This window comes from Mus pahari, chromosome 8 (assembly GCF_900095145.1).
Source record: "Mus pahari chromosome 8, PAHARI_EIJ_v1.1, whole genome shotgun sequence".
Lineage (NCBI taxonomy): Eukaryota > Metazoa > Chordata > Mammalia > Rodentia > Muridae > Mus > Mus pahari.
Genome location: NC_034597.1, coordinates 39,875,740 through 39,894,113, shown reverse-complemented (window position 1 = coordinate 39,894,113; position 18,374 = coordinate 39,875,740). Strand labels below are relative to the sequence as shown.

General features: G+C 34.4%; 1 protein-coding gene across 1 annotated transcript in view; it reads left to right on the top strand.

Moving 5' to 3' along the window:
• Exoc5 (exocyst complex component 5) overlaps positions 1–18,374 on the top strand; it is a 51,995-nt gene that overhangs the window by 14,259 nt on the left and 19,362 nt on the right. The window contains exons 2-12 of the mRNA XM_021203495.2: positions 748–842; positions 1,744–1,891; positions 4,321–4,515; positions 9,150–9,214; positions 11,302–11,330; positions 12,928–13,037; positions 13,662–13,706; positions 13,811–13,951; positions 14,435–14,517; positions 15,374–15,583; positions 16,979–17,126. Coding sequence (XP_021059154.1) covers positions 748–842; positions 1,744–1,891; positions 4,321–4,515; positions 9,150–9,214; positions 11,302–11,330; positions 12,928–13,037; positions 13,662–13,706; positions 13,811–13,951; positions 14,435–14,517; positions 15,374–15,583; positions 16,979–17,126 — 1,269 coding nt within the window. The remainder of the gene's footprint in view (positions 1–747; positions 843–1,743; positions 1,892–4,320; positions 4,516–9,149; positions 9,215–11,301; positions 11,331–12,927; positions 13,038–13,661; positions 13,707–13,810; positions 13,952–14,434; positions 14,518–15,373; positions 15,584–16,978; positions 17,127–18,374) is intronic.

The window sequence follows — 18,374 nt, the reverse complement described above, 5'->3', positions numbered from 1 at the left end:
TACAATTTTGAGACAGGAATTGCTATGCAACCAAGACTGGTTTTGAATTTGTTATCATGCTGCCTAGATCTCCAAGTGATCGGAGAATAAAATTATGGGGTTAATGCTCTGAGCATTTGTAACACTGTTGATTTTACCAAAAGAACTGCCAGCTGTCTTCTTAAAAGGTTATATCTGTTAACATTTTTGACAGTAATGAAAGTGCAAATTTCAGTTTACTTTCTTTTGGCCACATTGAGCTCTGTAATTAAAATTGTATTTCCTGCTTCTTAGGTTAAAGAATAATAAATAACTTGCTGGATGTCATGTGGCACGGGTCTTTAATTCCACCAGCACTGGCAAGGCAAAGACAGTAGGATCTCTGAGTTTAAGGTCAACCTGGTCATCATAACAAGTTTCAGACCAGCCAGGGCTACATAGTGATATGCTATGTCCCCTCATCCCCACCCCTTCTCTCCCCCCAACCCCCCCAAAATATTACTTGACTTTGTTTGTTAATAAAGCTGTATATGTGCTTTGGTTTTGGTTTGGGATGTTTGTTGGCTGGTTGTTTTTTGTTTGTTTGTTTGTTTTTAAAATAAATTACCTCCTATGTCCTTTTTTTGTTTTTCTATTTGGTTCCTCCAACTAATCAGTAATGCTGTTCTGGTATTTTAGTATCTTTCTTTCTTTAAACAATTGGCTTTATTTATTGAAGATTTTTAAACAACAAAACTTTTTTAAAGATATGTTTATTCTGTGAACCAGGAGCCTTTTGTGGCCGATGAATACATTGAACGTCTCGTGTGGAGAACCCCAGGAGGTGGTTCTAGGGGTGGACCTGAAGCTTTTGATCCTAAAAGGTAAACTTAAAAAAAAAAATCCATAGTTCCAATATAGTACTAAAAATTGTATTTAGAATAGAGATGACTGAATTGGAATTACTTTTAATGATTTTAATTAACAGTTTGTTCCCACCTCAAAAAAAAAAAAATCTTAACAGCATTAGAAGACTGAAATTGTGTTTTTCCTTAAGCACGTTAGCCAATTGGATAAAAGAATTTTATCCTTTATTAAGAATTTGATTTTTCCACTTAACATTAAATTAGAAAAGGCTGGTTATCCTTCTGGAGTTACAAGATGGCTGGGTATGGTAGTGTATACATGTGATCTCAGTACTCTAGAGGCTGAGGCAGGGTTCTGAGTTGGAGGTTAGCCTAGAATACAGAGCAAAACCCTGACTCTGAATAAGCAGATTAATAATAATAAGCTAACTATGTTCTTTTAAATTTAATAGCTATAAATCAGGGAAACAGAGTCACTAAAATCTATAATGTATACAGTTTTTTTGTTGTACATTTGTCTTCTTGAATTTTACACTTGATCTTAGCCAAAAGGCCAAGAAGCGATGTCTTCTTGAATTTTAAAGAAAGTAGAGCTTGTTTGGATATTTAATGGGGATTGTTGAGGTTTTTATTTACCTTAGAGATAATCCACTGCAAAGTCAATAACGACTGCCTGTATTTCTAAATGCTATGTATTGCCAAAGTCACGTGACCTGTTCAAAGTGAAAAGAAAGTTGTGACATTAAAGAAATAGTAACAAGATGCTGTAAAGAAAATGAGTATGCATGTCCCTATCTCAAAGGACCCTTATTAAAACCTTCATAAAGCTTGTCTGTTCTGGTATTTTAGTATCTTTCTTTCTTTAAACAATTGGCTTAATGGTAGGCAAATTGGTTGTACTATTATTTTCCTCTATTAGGTTATTAGAAGAATTTGTGAATCATATTCAAGAACTACAGATAATGGATGAAAGGATTCAAAGGAAAGTGGAGAAATTAGAACAGCAGTGTCAGAAGGAAGCTAAGGAGTTTGCTAAGAAGGTACAGGAGCTCCAGAAAAGCAACCAGGTATGCATTTGGCTAAGAGTGAGGAGTTTTATAGACTACACCATTGTCATTTTCCTTAGAGAATAGTATCTTCATTCCTTTTTAGCTTTAGGCTTTTCAAGAGTCAAGTCAAATTATAGTAACTTCTAACTCTCTGGTCCTATGGAAAAAAAAGTTAATGTGTTGTAATTGCCTACCATTGGCATTAGCATTGGCATTAGCGTTGGTGTTGATGTTGGCTACTAGATGGGTTTAGAGTTCCAGTGCTACCCTTTTCAGATTAGGGGTAGATGCTTGACAGTGACCCTTGCTTCGCCTCTTATTAAATAAGCTTTCACAAGACTGGCTAGTCCATAGCCCTGCATTTTGAGAAACACCTTGTTAGTATTGATATTTAAGTATTATTTTAATTCTGTGTAATCATAAATAAGACTAGACCTGGATCAAGTTATTCCCTAGAGTAGTAGTTTTTAAACCTTCCTAATGGGACCCTTTAATACTGTTTTTCATAGCATGCTGACCTAACCATAAAATTATTTTGTTGCTACTTTATAGCTGTAATATTGCTATTGTTAAGAATCTTAATGTAAATATTTGACATGTAGGATATCTGATACATGATCCCCAAAGGGGTTGTGAACTGCCAGTTGAAAGAAATTTGATTTGAGTAGTTTCACAAAAGTCATTAGGATATGCCTCAGTGAGGGTTCTACTCTGTGAGAAAAACAGGTGTACAGCTCTCCTCAATCCACTTTCCAGTAACACCAAGCCACTAGTCTGTCCCAGGTCTATGCTTGACAATTTCTTAACTCCTCTTAGGTTCTGACATTCACCTGAATGTCTGAATCTTCCACTGGCTTGGTTTAATATGAAATTGATCTTTGTTAAGTGTCGTTTGGAGAGCATTGCTGAGCTTGGCTCACTCTCAGGGCCGGTTTTCAGATTCTGTGGAACTAGCAAGTTCGTTTCTGCTAACGCGTCATTTATGTATTTGGTTAAAGAAGTCGATAATTTATATATGGTAAGTGTTTTTGAATAACCATGGTGACAGTTTCCTTATACTTCTAATAAAGCTTTGCTTTTAATAATAAAAAATAACGTTAATAGTTGAGGTAACAAATGAGCCAGTCTGTGTGACTTTGAATTGTAACCTGACCACTAAGCTAATTGTATAATTTCAAGCAATTTAACATCTCCGAGCTTTCTGTTTTTATGTATAAAATGGGTTGTGATAACTAAATAAGTAAATATATTAATAGTAATATATAATTGGTGTATATATATATATATATATATATATATATCACTTATATAAGTGATATATTTAGAATAGTATCTGATGCAGAGCAAGTCCTCAATAAATGTTTCAGCTTTTCCCCCTTTAAGAGTAGAACAAAAGAATCCTGTTGAATTATCAGCAGTTATCAATTGTCTGCTATTGACAAATCTAAGGAATTCATTGCATTGTTTTTAATGTGTTGTAGGACAAAGGAAAGAAAATGCTGAAAGTAATATAGTTTTGCTTTAGTAAAATAATTGCTATAGTCTGTCTTGTTTTCAAAACTTGGAAAAAACAATTTTATCACAACTATTAGTGTCACTGGCATTTGGAAGGAAGTATTAAGACAGTCTTGCTATGTATTATAACTCACAGTGGCCACTTCCTTGCATTGTTTTCTTATCTCAGTGTCCCATGTGGTGAAATTATAGCATGTATCAACACACCCAGCTTAGCATTGCTTTTTAAATATTTTTAATGTTAATTTTTTAATCAATACCCTTTAAGCTTCTGATACGTTTTTTAAAAAAATGTTTCCAATTTGGTAGCAAGAGTGTTCTTTAAAAGTACAATTCCATGAGCTGGGGAGGTGGCTCTGGGTAAAGTGCTTGCTATGCAAGCATGAGCTCCTGAGTTCGTAAAAAGCTGCCGGGTTAAGTGACTGAATGTATCTCTAACTGCAGCAATGGGGATGAGGTGAAGAGGTGGAGAACAGGCAGGGTCCCTTTGGGCTTGAATGTTGAAATGGCAGCAAGCTGTCCAAGTTCAGAGAGTCCCTGTCTCACAATATGAGGTGGAGTGCAGTAGAGGAAGGCTCCTGGTGTTGACCTCTAACCTCTACACTGCATTGCATATGCACGTGTACTTCTCCACATGCATACGTGCCCTCCTCCAGAACGAGTCCTTTGATACTTAATTGTTTTCACAGCCATTTAGGACTTTTGGGTGCCTGTGGTATAAAAGTTAGAAACTTGGTTAAGAGGTTTTAGATTGTGTTGTGCTAGTGAGTATGAATTGTTTTGTGGTCCTCTTATACAAGTTTTATTATTGTTAGTAGTGGTGAGGTTGGTATGTGATCTATTAATGTCCTGAGCTGGTAGTTTACTTTTAGTAGGTATTATATTACAAACTTAATTCTCTAATTGTATTTCTTCTGTGCACAAATTCCTAGGTTGCTTTCCAACATTTCCAAGAATTAGATGAGCACATTAGCTATGTAGCTACCAAAGTGTGTCACCTTGGAGACCAGTTGGAAGGGGTAAATACACCTAGGCAACGTGCAGTGGAGGCGCAGAAATTGATGAAATACTTTAATGAGTTTCTAGATGGAGAATTGAAATCTGATGTTTTTACAAATTCTGAAAAGGTAAGCATTGCCAAAGAAATAATCAAATTTTAATTGGTTTGCCCTGTACTTTTCAAAAGATCTATTCATATGTAGGGATACACATACCTGTGCACAGTTGCCTTGCATTTTTATGACGTTACAATTCATTTATAAATGCTGAGGTAACTGTATTTTTAAGTATTACTTTATCCTTTCACTCTGAATGAAATGTATATAGTCTTTAATAGTTATATATTATTAGGTGATAGATCTGACCTAAAGTGGTAAGGAGCTGAAAAGAATTAAGGCAGCTTAGATCATGATCATTGAAAACAGGGTTGGTTATGTTGTTCCTGTCATAACATAGTCACCTAATCGTCATCTAAAGGTGTGTGCTGTTGGCTGGTCTACAATCTTGAGAGACGGCTACATGGCTTGCTTTCCTCCCCTTAGGGGGGGAAAAGACATCCTTGTGAATCATGGATCCTCCTTGTACTATTACCCACTCATGTATTGAATACAGTCTTAATCCAAATTTACTGTGTACATTAGATTATAAGTTAAAAACTAAGTGTTAAGAACCTTTGCTTTGAATTAAGCAATGTATTTTATGAGTAGGACTTTATAAAGCCAAAGGATTTATAATTTTTAGATAAAAAAAAATGGTTTCATGTCTACAGATAATCCCTCTAAAGAAAAGACAGAGTTTCAAAGATTGAATTTCAAGAATTATAGAATAGTCCTGATAGTATCAACAAAAGTGTAATGCTTAAGGATTTGTTAAATACTAGTAGTATTGTTTTATATTTATTCAAGGGTATATATTGGACTTGAACAGTAAATTGCATCTGGAATTTTAAGTCTGGAATTTTAAAGCTTTTTTCCCCTAAATATTAATAAGTCTAACATCAAAGTACTTATTTAAAAAAATAAAAATTCTGTTTTATATAGAAACAGTTGGCTATATAGTAAGGCCAATTCTTCAGATTACTTCTGATTATACCTGTTGGGTCATGTGCTCTAAACAAAATATAAGTATCTTAACCAATATGTTAGCCTGGTGTTTTGTTTTGAAAATATTGTTTTAATACAGTATATTCTGATTATGGTTTTTTTTCCTCCAACTCCTTCCAGATCCTCCCCAATCCCCCAGCCACCAAGTCCATGCCTCTTCGTTCTCACTCATTATGATATAAGCAGGCATCTAAAATGATTATAATAAATAAAATAATTATAATAATTGTTATTTTATTGTTGTTTTAATTTGTTATTTTATTATTTTTATTTACTAATTTAATAATTATTTTATCTAATAGTAATGACTTATTATTGTTATTATTATTATTATTATTATTATTATATGAAATAAAAGCAAGCAAACCACAATAAGACAAAACACAGGGAAATGAGTCAAAGAAAAAGCTGAAAAAGCATAGATGCAGAAAACACACACTCACACATATAGAAATCTCATAAAAATAGAAAACTGGAACCATAGAATATACACAAAGGACCTATCAGATTAAAAAACAAAAGGCCCTTACAAAGCATTATGAGACAAAGAATCTTTCAAATGCTTTTGAGTTCATTTGTGTTGGCCATTACTGCTGAACATGGGGACTGGCCTCAAGAATGGTGTGTATACCCAGTGAGACTCTATTAGAGAAAGGTAATTTTTCATTTGCAAGCAGTTATCAATTGGGCATAGCTTTTTGGTAGACTGTGGACCTGTGTTCATTCCCCTCTCAACACAGGGATCCCATCAGGCCCAGATGTAGGCCTTGTATGTGCTATCATAGTATCTGTGAGTTCACATGTGGATCAGTCCTGCTATGTCTATAAGGCCATGTTTTCTCTGGCTCCTAAGATCTTTCTGCCTCTCCTGCAGGGTTCCCTGAGCCTTCGGGGGAGGGAAATGATGGAACACTCATTTAGGACAGTTCTCCAAGGTCTTTCACTCTCCTCAGGGTCCCGTTGTGGGTATTAGTTGTCATCTAGTGTAGGGGAAAATATCCGTGTATGATGGCTGAGTGAGATGCTGATCTATGGATTTACCAGAACATCATTAGGCACCATTCCATTGCTATGATCCTTTTGAAGCTCAGGATGATAATTTAGAATCTTTGAAAGAAGTATCTATATTTAGATTGACTGATTTTTAAAAACTGGATTTATACTTATTTGAATGTTTGCTCTTTAAACTTTAAAATTTTTAAATTACCCTCAACTAATCATATAGCTTTTGATGTTACTGTTGCCTGTTAATCTCTTTAGGTTTTAGTTGAAAGAAAATAGCCTTTCCATTGTTAATATCTTTCTTGGTTATAAGTGGTCTGTAATTGGAGACTCACGGTGTGTAAGTTAGTTTCTCTCCTTTGCTTCACTCTCATTTGTACCCTGGTTTCTGTTGTTGTTTTTATCTGGTGTAATCTATATTTTATTCTGCTTTTCCCACTTGCCTTGTTTTGTTTTGTCTCTTGGTTACTGTTTAATAATGAAGAGTCATCATTTTTTGACTTGGAATTGTAACAGCTGCCATATGTTAAGAATACATTGTGGGGTTGTGAGAGTTGCCTTAGTGGTTAAGAGAGCACATAGTTTGCCTTCCCAGCATCCACATGGGTGGCTGACAACTATTCCTATTTCCAGTTCCAACGAGTCCAACACCCTCTTCTGACCTCTGTGGGCACCAAGCATACATGTAGTACACATACATGCATGCAGACAAAGGTCATACATATAAAATTAAGGAAATAGATAAAATTTTAATTCATATATGATCTTAGATTGAAAATTATCAGGTGAATTTCTGGCTATCTCAGTTTCAGGATTTTTGCCAGCCACTTTCCCAATAGAAAGAAAAGGGAAATCACCCACATAGCTCTAGGGAGATTTGACTGTAGGAGGAATTAGAAGTAGATGAAATGCCAAGCACATATATTACTTTTTTCTTCTTGTCTCCGTGTGTGTGTGTGTGTGTGTGTGTGTGTGTGTGTGTGTGTGTGTATTGTGTGTGTGTGTCCATCCCTCCCTTATTCTTACAACATACATTAAACAAAGTTTTCAGTCTTGTAGGGATATTATAATTTTTGCTTTTAAAAAATCTGTTTTATGTTTATTTCTTTCTTTACATGTATGTATGTATGTATGTATGTATGTATCCTTCTTTTCCTATCTTAAGACAAGTTCTCCTGTAGTGCAGGCTGTTTATACTACATGACTTTGAATTTCTGATCTCCCTTCATCTCTTAGGTGCTGGGTACAGGTGTGCATCACTACACTGGTTTTTATAGGATACTGGGGGTAGAACTCAGGGCTTTTGCATGCTAGGCAAACACTCTACAGACTGAGCTACACCTGATTCTTACATAGTCTTAGTGCTTTTTTTGTGTGTCTAAGACCTGATAAATATTGTAAATTGTTTTAAACTGCTCGAATGCAAACTGTTTGTGAGGTGTTATTTTGGTACCTTTTTGTATTTATTGATGCATATTTTAAGTGATATTGTAATCTAGAGGGCTATATATACTTTAAACAATTCTTACCAAACAATTCGCACTGAGAATTCAATAAAAACACCTTTTAAAGAACAGGAGTATGGTGCTTCTACTACTACATCAAGCACACTTCCTGAAAAGAGTAAGAGCAGATAGAACCCTGATGAAAGCAGAGCTGGATATTAGCTGTGTTCTGAAAAGGATGCTGATGAGGGAAAATGATGGGCATCACTAGTCAGACTGCATGGCATGGAGGATGGTGAGTCTGGAGGATACCTGTACTCACATGTCAGGGTGACATTGAGTGACCTGCTGAGTCGTCAGACAGGGAGAGATCTGAAGCAGGAATATCAGTGTGCACTGTCACATGGAACAAGCAAGAGCAAGCCCTGTCATTATCCCTTGCCAGGGTTAACATAAGCACTTAGAGAAGTCTATACTAATATTCTTAGTCCTTCTATCATGGTTCTTAGTCCTTCTCTAATGGTTCTTAGACTCTTCTTTTTGTGTATAAGAGTATGATTTATCACAAAGAGTTATTGTACCAAAATAAAGTACTAAATTGCAATTTAAAGAAAGAAGTAGCCCCTATATGACTTCCTGTATTGTTTCATAAATAAAGCATAAATGTCTATACTTAAAGAATTTTAGAAACCTTGCCTAAGTTCCTTTGTTCATCTTGAAAGTATATACACATTTCTGTACTATATTTCACTGAAGACACCATATTAAACTGTCGTCTTTGCTTTTTTGTGCATGTGTTCTAAGTTTATATGGTTAGTAACCATTTCGTTATCATTTTATTCATTCAGCTTAATATACGCAGCAGCATAGTCTAAACCTTAAGTTTGTCTGTTCTGCTTGACTTCATGAACTTAGTAGAAATTTACACTTTGCTTTTGACAAACAAGGAGTTTTAATTTGTTCAGAGTAAAATTGAACTGCAGATTTTGTTGGGAAGAATTACGGTATCAATTTTTTTTTAAAAAAACTACAATATTTTAAGTACCAAAAGGATACATACTTGGGTTTTGAGTTGTTATGGTATTGCCCACAAAGTGTTTGGGCCTGGTGTTATGACTGTATGTAAGGAGGTATTAATCTTTTCAACTATACTCTTAAATTTTGAAACGTAAGAAGTTTTGCTTTATTGTTCCTTTTACTTATTTTTAATAGATAAAGGAAGCAGCAGACGTCATTCAAAAACTGCATCTGATTGCCCAGGAGTTACCTTTCGATAGGCAAGTTTATATCTCAAAAAGCTTACTTGTAAATACGATTTATGGGATAAAATTGTATTTTTCCTGCTCATTGAGGCAATAAGAATTTATCGAACACCTCATTTATACAAGATACAATGTAATGTAATGATAAACCTTGAAGCAAATACATTTCTTTGGTTTTTGAAAAACAAAATTGATGAAGGAGATTTTTTTAAATTGACAAAGTGAGATATTGATTTTCCTGCTTGGAACTTTAAGAACCTGGCTGTACTTGGCTATCCAACTCCATTTTTGTTTTTTCTATTACTAGACCAGGACTAAATTAAAGGGTTCTGATCATCTTTGAAAAGCTTATGAAAGCTATATAGTTTTGCCAAAAAATTAAGATATGTACAGATTGTTGTATATAATTGTATGGAGTTTTAGACTACTCATAGAACCTATCCTAGAGAATTTAAGTTAAGAACACCCTTTTAAATGCAAGGTCCTGGGGCTAATCACTAACTAGATTTTACCCTAAAATAAACTGTCCACTGAGAAAGAAATGCTTTTCATGATCTCATCTAGTTATGGATTGCTGAACTCCTTTAAATCGTAAAAGAAGCAGTTCCTTCAGGTGATAGTCTGAAAGAAAGCCAACTTTCTGCATAACAGAACATGGTTTTCTGTTGATACTTAAAGGTCTTCAGATATAGCTACAACGTGAATATATGTTGTTATACTTAAAGCTTGACCTTATTTTCCTAGCATATAGTTAACCATCTCCCATATACTTATTTTACTCCAAACTCTATTATAACAGATGAGCAGTAATAGTTTTTTAAATCACCCAAGAGTTGGACCATTACTTAAATAGATAAAGTATCTAGGTCAAGATTAGGTGGATGTTAATAATTGGCTGTATTCTCTATCCTGCCTTACAATCTGGTTTTTCCTACTAGACTGTTAACATTTGTGCCTATGTTTATCTGTTTATCCTCTTTATTCTCTGTGTGTTGGCGGGAGGGGGTAGAGAATGTGTGTGTGGGGGAGTAGAGAATGTGTGTGTGTGTGTGTGTGTGTGTGTGTGTGTCAGGGTGGTCAACAAAGTTCTGAATACCTGGTGAATGAATCCAGACTCTCACACATGTTAGGCATGCCTCTGTGCCAAGCCTTAGAGTTATGTGTGTGTTTCTGAGTATATATGTATCTTAATCAGATCTAATGTATTCACATAGATCATTGTAGCATTTCTGTTGTCTACCTTGGCTCTTATAACATTTTGTATAGCTCTATAAAAGTATATTATTTTCCTTACCTGCTTTTAGTATCTCCTGTCCTCAAATAATGAATTACATAGGATCTTTCAAAAATCACTGTCTTTTGATGCTTAATATTAGAAGTGTTTTAGTTTTTGGTGTATATTATGGTTTTCAATTTATAAAATTGATGATTATTCTCATAGGCTCATCACTCTTATGGTCTCCTTTTTTCTAGTTTTAGAATGATTTATTTCTGGCTTTTATCATTTTCATTTGTGATTACTGAGAGACAAGGTTTCTCTGTGTAACCCTGGCTGTCCTAGAACTAGTGTCCTAGAACACTCTGTAGATCAGGCTGACCTTGAAATTCGAAATTCGCCTGCCTCTGCCTCCCAAGTGCTGGGATTTAAGGCATGCGCCACCACTGCCTGGCATATATGGTCATTTTTAAAATGACTTAAAACTTTATGTTGTGATTATTCTTCACAGTAGCCAAGTGAATTTAAAACAAGTAAGGACAAAATCGAGCATTGAGACTGGCTGGGTTGTTAGTGCCTCAAGTGGAACTCTTTCTTTAACAAAGGAATCGGTTATTCCATGGAGATTTCCTAAATAAGAAATAGCAATTTCATTTGAACTGCCTAATTTCAGTACCTAGCGTGTTTCCTTTCAGTATTCTCTTCCACAGCTTTATCTTTTCTTTTATGGTGACATTTTACTTTTATGATAATTTTATATTTAAGAAAAGTTAGAAAGATAATATAGAGTCCACATACTTCACTGCCCCCAGTTTCCCCCTGCTTTGTATTGTCTTTCATTATGTTATCTTTGCCACAACCTCATCACTGACTTTCTGTTTTTCAGGTTTTCAGAAGTAAAATCCAAAATTGCAAGTAAGTACAGTCTATTTCTTTAGTATTTTTTTTAAAAGATGTATTTATTTATTTTATGTATATGGGTACACTGTAGCTGAACAGATGGTTGTGAGCCTTCATGTGGTTGTTGGGAATTGAATTTTTAGGACCTCTGCTTCCTCTAGTCAATCAATTCCGCTTGCTTTGGCCCAAAGATTTATTTATTATTATATACAAGTACACTGTAGCTGTCTTCAGATGTGCCAGAAGAGGGTGTCAGACCTCATTATGGGTGGTTGTGAGCTACCATGTGGTTGCTGGGATTTGAACTCAGGTCCTTCAGAAGAGCAGTCAGTGCTCTTACCCGCTGAGCCACCTCACCAGCCCAGTACTTTTTTAAAAAAGAAAAAAAAAAAAAAAAACTCATACTTTTAAAAAACAAAACAAAACAAAACAGCTGACGAGGAAGTGGAGACAATACCAGTTAATTCTTCCCGTCCTGAGTTTGCATCCTTTTTCCTCAAAATACCCAACTCTGCTCTGTTCTTCCAGGACCGTGTGTGTGTGTGTTGATGTAGTTTTCTATATTTTAAATAATCAGGAACAGGTACCTTCAGACTTTCTATATTTAGTTTAAGTATGTATCTTTAGAGATTATGTTCAGTTATATATCTCTAAATAAGGGCTTTGGGTTTTGTTTTGTTTTTTTATTGCGGAGACAGGAGCATTTAATTCTTATTTAGCTATTTGACTCCTTACATGTTTATAGTTTATATTTTCGGGTTTGTTTTTATGAGACAAGGTCTCACTATATATCTCTGGCTATCCTGGAACACACTCTGTAAACCAGGCTGGCCTGGAACTCACAGAGATCTGTCTGCCTCCTTAGTGCTGTGGAATTATGTCAGCCTTTGGGTTGTGTTTTAAGCTATATCCATGCTTCTGGGAAAAAAAAACCCAATCACTAATTTTACTAAGCATCACCCATGTTAACTGTTTGGCAAGTCATTTCTCAGAAAGCCAACCACATGTGTCTTAGAATAAGGACATGTATAGATATTTGGATTCCCTAAGAATATTTTTAATCACTATAAATTAGTGCAAGGTTCAAATAGTAAATAAGAACTATAATAGACTTGAGAATATGGTATTAAATCAAGGGCTACATACTATCGTAGGATAAAATTTGATAGTGAATCAGCTGTTATTCACAGTAGAAGTACCTGAGTTCTAGTAAAAGCTTTTCTAGTTCTTATTCCTTTCCAAAGCTTTAGATTAAAGATTAAAGAATCTTTTTCCTATATTTTGTCATCAGAATTGACATCTCCTTTTTCTTTCATTTAAATATGTAGTCATCTTTTGGTTTATGTAATAATTATAAATGGCTATTATGTTCTGAAGAGTTTATCAGCTCTTACTAATTTATAAGTTTTGGTGTCTTGAAATACAGATTTGTGTACATTAGTATATTGTATGAACTAAAGTCACTGTTTATAATCTCATGTTTTTGTAATTCTTCCAAAAGAAGATCAACCCATAACCACTATAAATTTTTATAATTTTTGTAGACTTAGATAGTTGCAAATAAGTTGTATACTTAGATTGTCTTGATGCAGTTGGATGCTTTTCTTTTTAGGTAAATACCATGACTTAGAATGCCAGCTGATTCAGGAGTTTACAAGTGCCCAAAGAAGAGGGGAGGTCTCCCGGATGAGGGAGGTGGCTGCAGTCCTGCTTCATTTTAAGGTAAATGGTAAGATTTTTAACTTAAGATCGGCTTCGAGGTTCTGAAGATTTCATATTCTATGTCCCTCAATTTCCCTTATTATAGTATAACTATATGACAGAGTAACTTTATTGATGTTGTTAAATGTTATTTAATATTTAATTTTATGGTGATCTTAATGTTATATTAAGGAATTTAAAATAGTTCGGGAAAGAAAATCATGTCATCAGCCTTCTTGCTTTTTATTGTATCCTTCTCAGTCAGAAATACTTGTAAGTAGAAAGAAAACCTGACTGTAAATATCTGTTTGAAGATAAGAAGTGAAGACTAGATGCACTGTGAGTAGGAATCTGGGAGATCTCAGGTGCAGAAGACAGATATGTGGATTATGGAGCTGTCTTCCTGGAATCTACACTGTAAAGAAAAATCTCATTGAAAATTCCTATTAATTTAATCATGGAAAATAGGACAAGATACCTATGTTAAGTTACTGGATTGTTCTCTAGCATTAATTTTATTTATGTCTGATGGTTGTTGTTCATCCACTGGGATACAAGGCATAGTTTAACTACACATATAGCACTTTTATTGTGATTCTTATTATAATAGAAACAGACAATGATAACATTGTTTCTTCTTTATAGGGTTATTCCCATTGTATTGATGTTTATATAAAGCAGTGCCAGGAGGTAATTTTACAGTATACTTTATTACATTTTATTTTATACTAGTTTGTATTTTGAAGCCATTTCAAAATAACACATTAACAATGTAAAATAACTCTGTTGTTTAGGGTGCTTACTTGAGAAATGACATATTTGAAGATGCAGCAATACTCTGTCAGCGAGTGAACAAGCAAGTTGGAGATATCTTTAGTAATCCAGAAGCAGTACTGGCTAAGCTTATTCAGAATGTGTTTGAAATCAAACTACAGGTAACTTTAAACACTAATGAATTAAATGGTTTTTAGGACTCTGTGTGTGTGTGTGTGTGTGTATTCCTATAAGATTTTTAAAATTTATATTTATTATTTTTAATTTTTGTTTTGTTTTGTGTGTGTTCATGCATGAGGAATGAAGGCACCCACAGAAACCAGACACATTAGATCCCCTTGGAGCTGATTGTGAGCCACCTGATGTGGGTGCCAGGAACCAGCTCTGCAGCCCTCTACAACTCCATGCCACATGTATTCTCTCACCCTCTCAGTTTCTCACCTCCCCTAAGGTCTCTTCCCACTCTATCTTCTTGCTAGTGTTATGACTTACACACAACATACTCATGTAATCTTATCTCTAGGCTTCACGGACAAGAGAGATTGTGCTATTTGTGCTTTGACGTTTGGTTTATTTATTTAACATAATGATCCTGAGAAATTATACAATTTAATATTTGCTTAACCAAATGTTTTCTCTTTCAGAGTTTTGTGAAGGATCAGTTAGAAGAATGTAGGAAGTCGGATGCTGAGCAATATCTTAAAAGTCTCTATGATCTATATACAAGGTATATTATTATCTCATTACTTTTTTATTACTTTTTTGGAGACAGAATCTCACTGACCTAGCTAGCCTGAAGCACACTGTGTAGATTAGGCTGATTAGAAACTCCCTGAGGCTCACCGCTTGCATAGCATGGACAACTATGCCTTCTTAAGCACATTTCAGATTTTTCTCTCTCTTTTTTAAATTTAAATAGAAAATGGGAAGTATTTAAGTACTTTAGATAGCAGTGTGCCTTTTAGTATTAAATGCATCCTTGAATAGACTGGAGTTGCATGCAAGCAGAATTCTTATTGAACTAACAAAAGACCTTGCATAAACTGACTTAGGAATTTTGTTTCTAATTTGTGAACTAGTTTTTGTATGGGTTTTATTGGTGGTGTTTAAGAATTAGGACAGTTAACATTTATCTGCATCCACTTTGTTTTGGGAGAAAGTTCATTTTAATAACAGCATCAACACTGTCTCAGCATCCACACTGACAAAGACAGAAATGATGAACACAGCAGAATTTATCATACCATATGGGTACTTTGTAGATGAAGACTTTAGAGTGTACATTAGGCTGCTCTCCACTCTTGCCATTTCTACTTTGTTTCACAGTTTTTTTTCCTAGGTGATTTCTACCACTTAATGACAGTTTTATAGACTATATATAATGTTATTTGTAATTTTCATATATAACTTTGCAAGCTGTTCTCTATATCCTAAGTAATCTCCCAATATTTAAGAAATGATGGTTTGATATAAACAATGGTTTGATATAAACCATTAAAACACCTTTATAAATATATACGATCTTTAAATGTTATTGTTGTATCTAAAATATATGTCTTTTTCTCTTTGTTTTCTATGAAAAGAACCACTGGTCTTTCCAGCAAATTGATGGAGTTTAACTTAGGTACTGATAAACAGACTTTCTTGTCTAAGCTTATCAAATCCATTTTCATTTCCTATCTGGAGAACTATATTGAAGTGGAAATTGGATATTTGAAAAGCAGAAGTGCTATGATCCTACAGCGCTATTATGATTCAAAAAACCACCAAAAGAGATCCATTGGCACAGGAGGGTAGGTTTCTAAAAATTAAATATAGTTGAAAATGTTAACAATATTCAGTTTGGGCAAACTTAGTACATATTAGCTATCATTAAAATTTCCTGTGAATAGCTCTTCATATTATATGTGCTATTGGCCAAACCCTCTCTTGGATCACATGCTGAAATGGCTTAAAAACATGATTAAAATGTAAATTGAATACTTCTCAATCAAAATAACATAAAGATAGTACTTGTAACTGTAGTTTCAGTTACTTCACTGAGTAAATTATTTTGCGTTATTAACTAAGATTTACATCATTTGTATTGAAACTGTGAAGAAAAGAGGAGCTACTTTACACTTTAGGCAGCCCTGAATTGAGCTGGTTGTTGTTGTTGTTGTTTTGTCATTTATACATAAAACTATTAAATTTATGTTTTAAAGTCTCAGATAATTTGCTTTTGAGAAGAAAAGAGTTTGCTGTAAAGTTGGTGACATTTAGTTGTCAAGATTGGGACCCAGTAGATCCTAGGAGAAAGACTAGCCTCTATGGTGCCCTGTGGAAAGTAGAGTCCACACTTGTATACCCAGGCCTTTCTTGTTATGATTAGAGGGTAGAATAATAAATAAAGATAAGATCTTAATAGCATTGAAAGTCTTAAGTTGGTGACATGGTTCAGCTGGTAAAACTACTGCCTGTGTGAGGCTTTATTATCCAAATTCCATTCCCAGAATCCACGGTAGGAGAATTGACTCTGAAAAGATGCCCTCTGACCCTTGTGCACCCTCATGCATGCATACATACCTAATAAATTTTAAAAAGTTCTTAAGTTCTTATGCCAAATCAAATTTTTTTATTTCAAAAAGCTAAAACCTAAAGAGTAATCATAAGTCTTAAAAAACGAGTTCATAGTAGCCAATAGCAAAAATAGTTTAACCAAGAGATATCTACTTAATAAATGTTCCAAGTGATCCTTAGTCACTAATTAAAACTCAGGTATAGTTAATAAATCTAGTTTAATAGAGTGAAGGCATGAGCAGTGTGAATGTTGGGAGAGGGAGCAGGAAGAAGGATCCATAGGGTTTACTGACTGCCAGCCTTGCTCCAGATGCAATGAAAGACCCTGACTTAGGAGACTGTGGTGAAGAATGACCAAGCAAGATTCCTGACATCATCATCTGGCTTACACGCACCCAGACACACTTGTGCAACATACTCAGCAAAGATGAGAACTCCAAATTTACCCTTTTTTGATGAAAGTCACTTAAAAACTAATACTTGTAATTAGAATTTCAGTCTTTTGGTTATTGGTTCATTTTGGGTTTTGGTTTTTTCTTTTTTGTTGATGTATGCAAAGGTTGAGAGTATTTGCAGTTAAAATCTAAATATAGTAACCACTTTCTTCATTTGTTTTTATGGTGTACTAGTATTCAAGATTTGAAAGAAAGGATTAGACAACGAACCAACTTACCACTGGGGCCAAGTATTGATACACACGGTGAAACTTTCCTATCTCAAGAAGTGGTAGTTAATCTTTTACAAGAAACCAAACAAGCCTTTGAAAGATGTCATAGGGTAAGAATAATAAATTAATTTTTAAGATATAGTTGTATAATTCAAGTTTTACTTCATTTATGGAAAAAATTAGGACCAACTAATTTTTTAATACTGATTTTTAATTAATACAGTTTATATAAATTACATATACTTATAGGTACCATATGAAGTTTTGATAAAATTATATGAGTAATATTCTAATCAGGATGAGTATATGTATTCTCAAACATTCATCGCTTCTTTGTGGTAAAAACATTTAAAATCTAAAAGGACTTGTATTTAAAAGTATATAGAACATTGTTAAGGTGTTGTCATCCTACTGGTACAGTAAACCACCAAAGTCACTTCTCTTCCCTAAGTAACAGTACTGTTCTGCAGCCTTTCCTCATTCTCTCTCTCTTTTCCCAGTCCTTCCTTAGCCGCTATTGACCGTATTCTACTGACCATGAAATCCCTTCTTTAGATTTGGCATATGAGCAAGATGATGTAGTGTTTGTTGTTCTGACACTAGCTTATCTCACTTAACATGTCTTCCAGTTCCTTCCCCTTTGTACAAACAAAAGGATTTTAATGGCTTTTCATGGCTGAAAACTGTCCCTTTATGTGTGTATATTCCATATTTTCTTTATCCATTATTTAATGGATATTCAAATTGATTTAATTTGTCTTAACATTTTTGTCAGATCAAAAAGAAATTTCCTGTGGCCAAACCTGGGGCAACACTAATCTATGTATATGATGTAACTCTTTAGTGGGTAGTTTAATAATGTGTCCATTTAGCCACATAGAAGCAGTAGGTTCACCATTAGGGTCTGTTACCTTGGCCATGGCCTTTGACCAAGTTCACAATACTAGACCTGAACTCACTCATGTGGAACAAGCTTCAGATCTCATTAGAACCTAGTTGGTTACTTCCATAACTGTCATACCACTGTTCTGCCAGCTTATTACTCATTCCTGATCAGTTTAGGTTTTCTGCTCCTTTATGATAAGGTATGTATCCTGGATATTACCCATTTATTCTAGACTATCAAAGTTATTGACATACCTTTATTCATGATAATCTGTAATCCTTTGCATTTTTATAGTTTTCATTAGAATGTATACTTTTTCATCTTTAATTTACCTATATAGAAATTTTTGTTTTTCCTTTTTCTGAAAGAGTCTTACTCTGTAGCCCTGGTTGGCCTGGAATTCACTATGTCACTATGTTAACCAAGCTGGCCTGGAGTTGACAAAGGCCCTCTGCTTTCTGAGTGTTGGGAT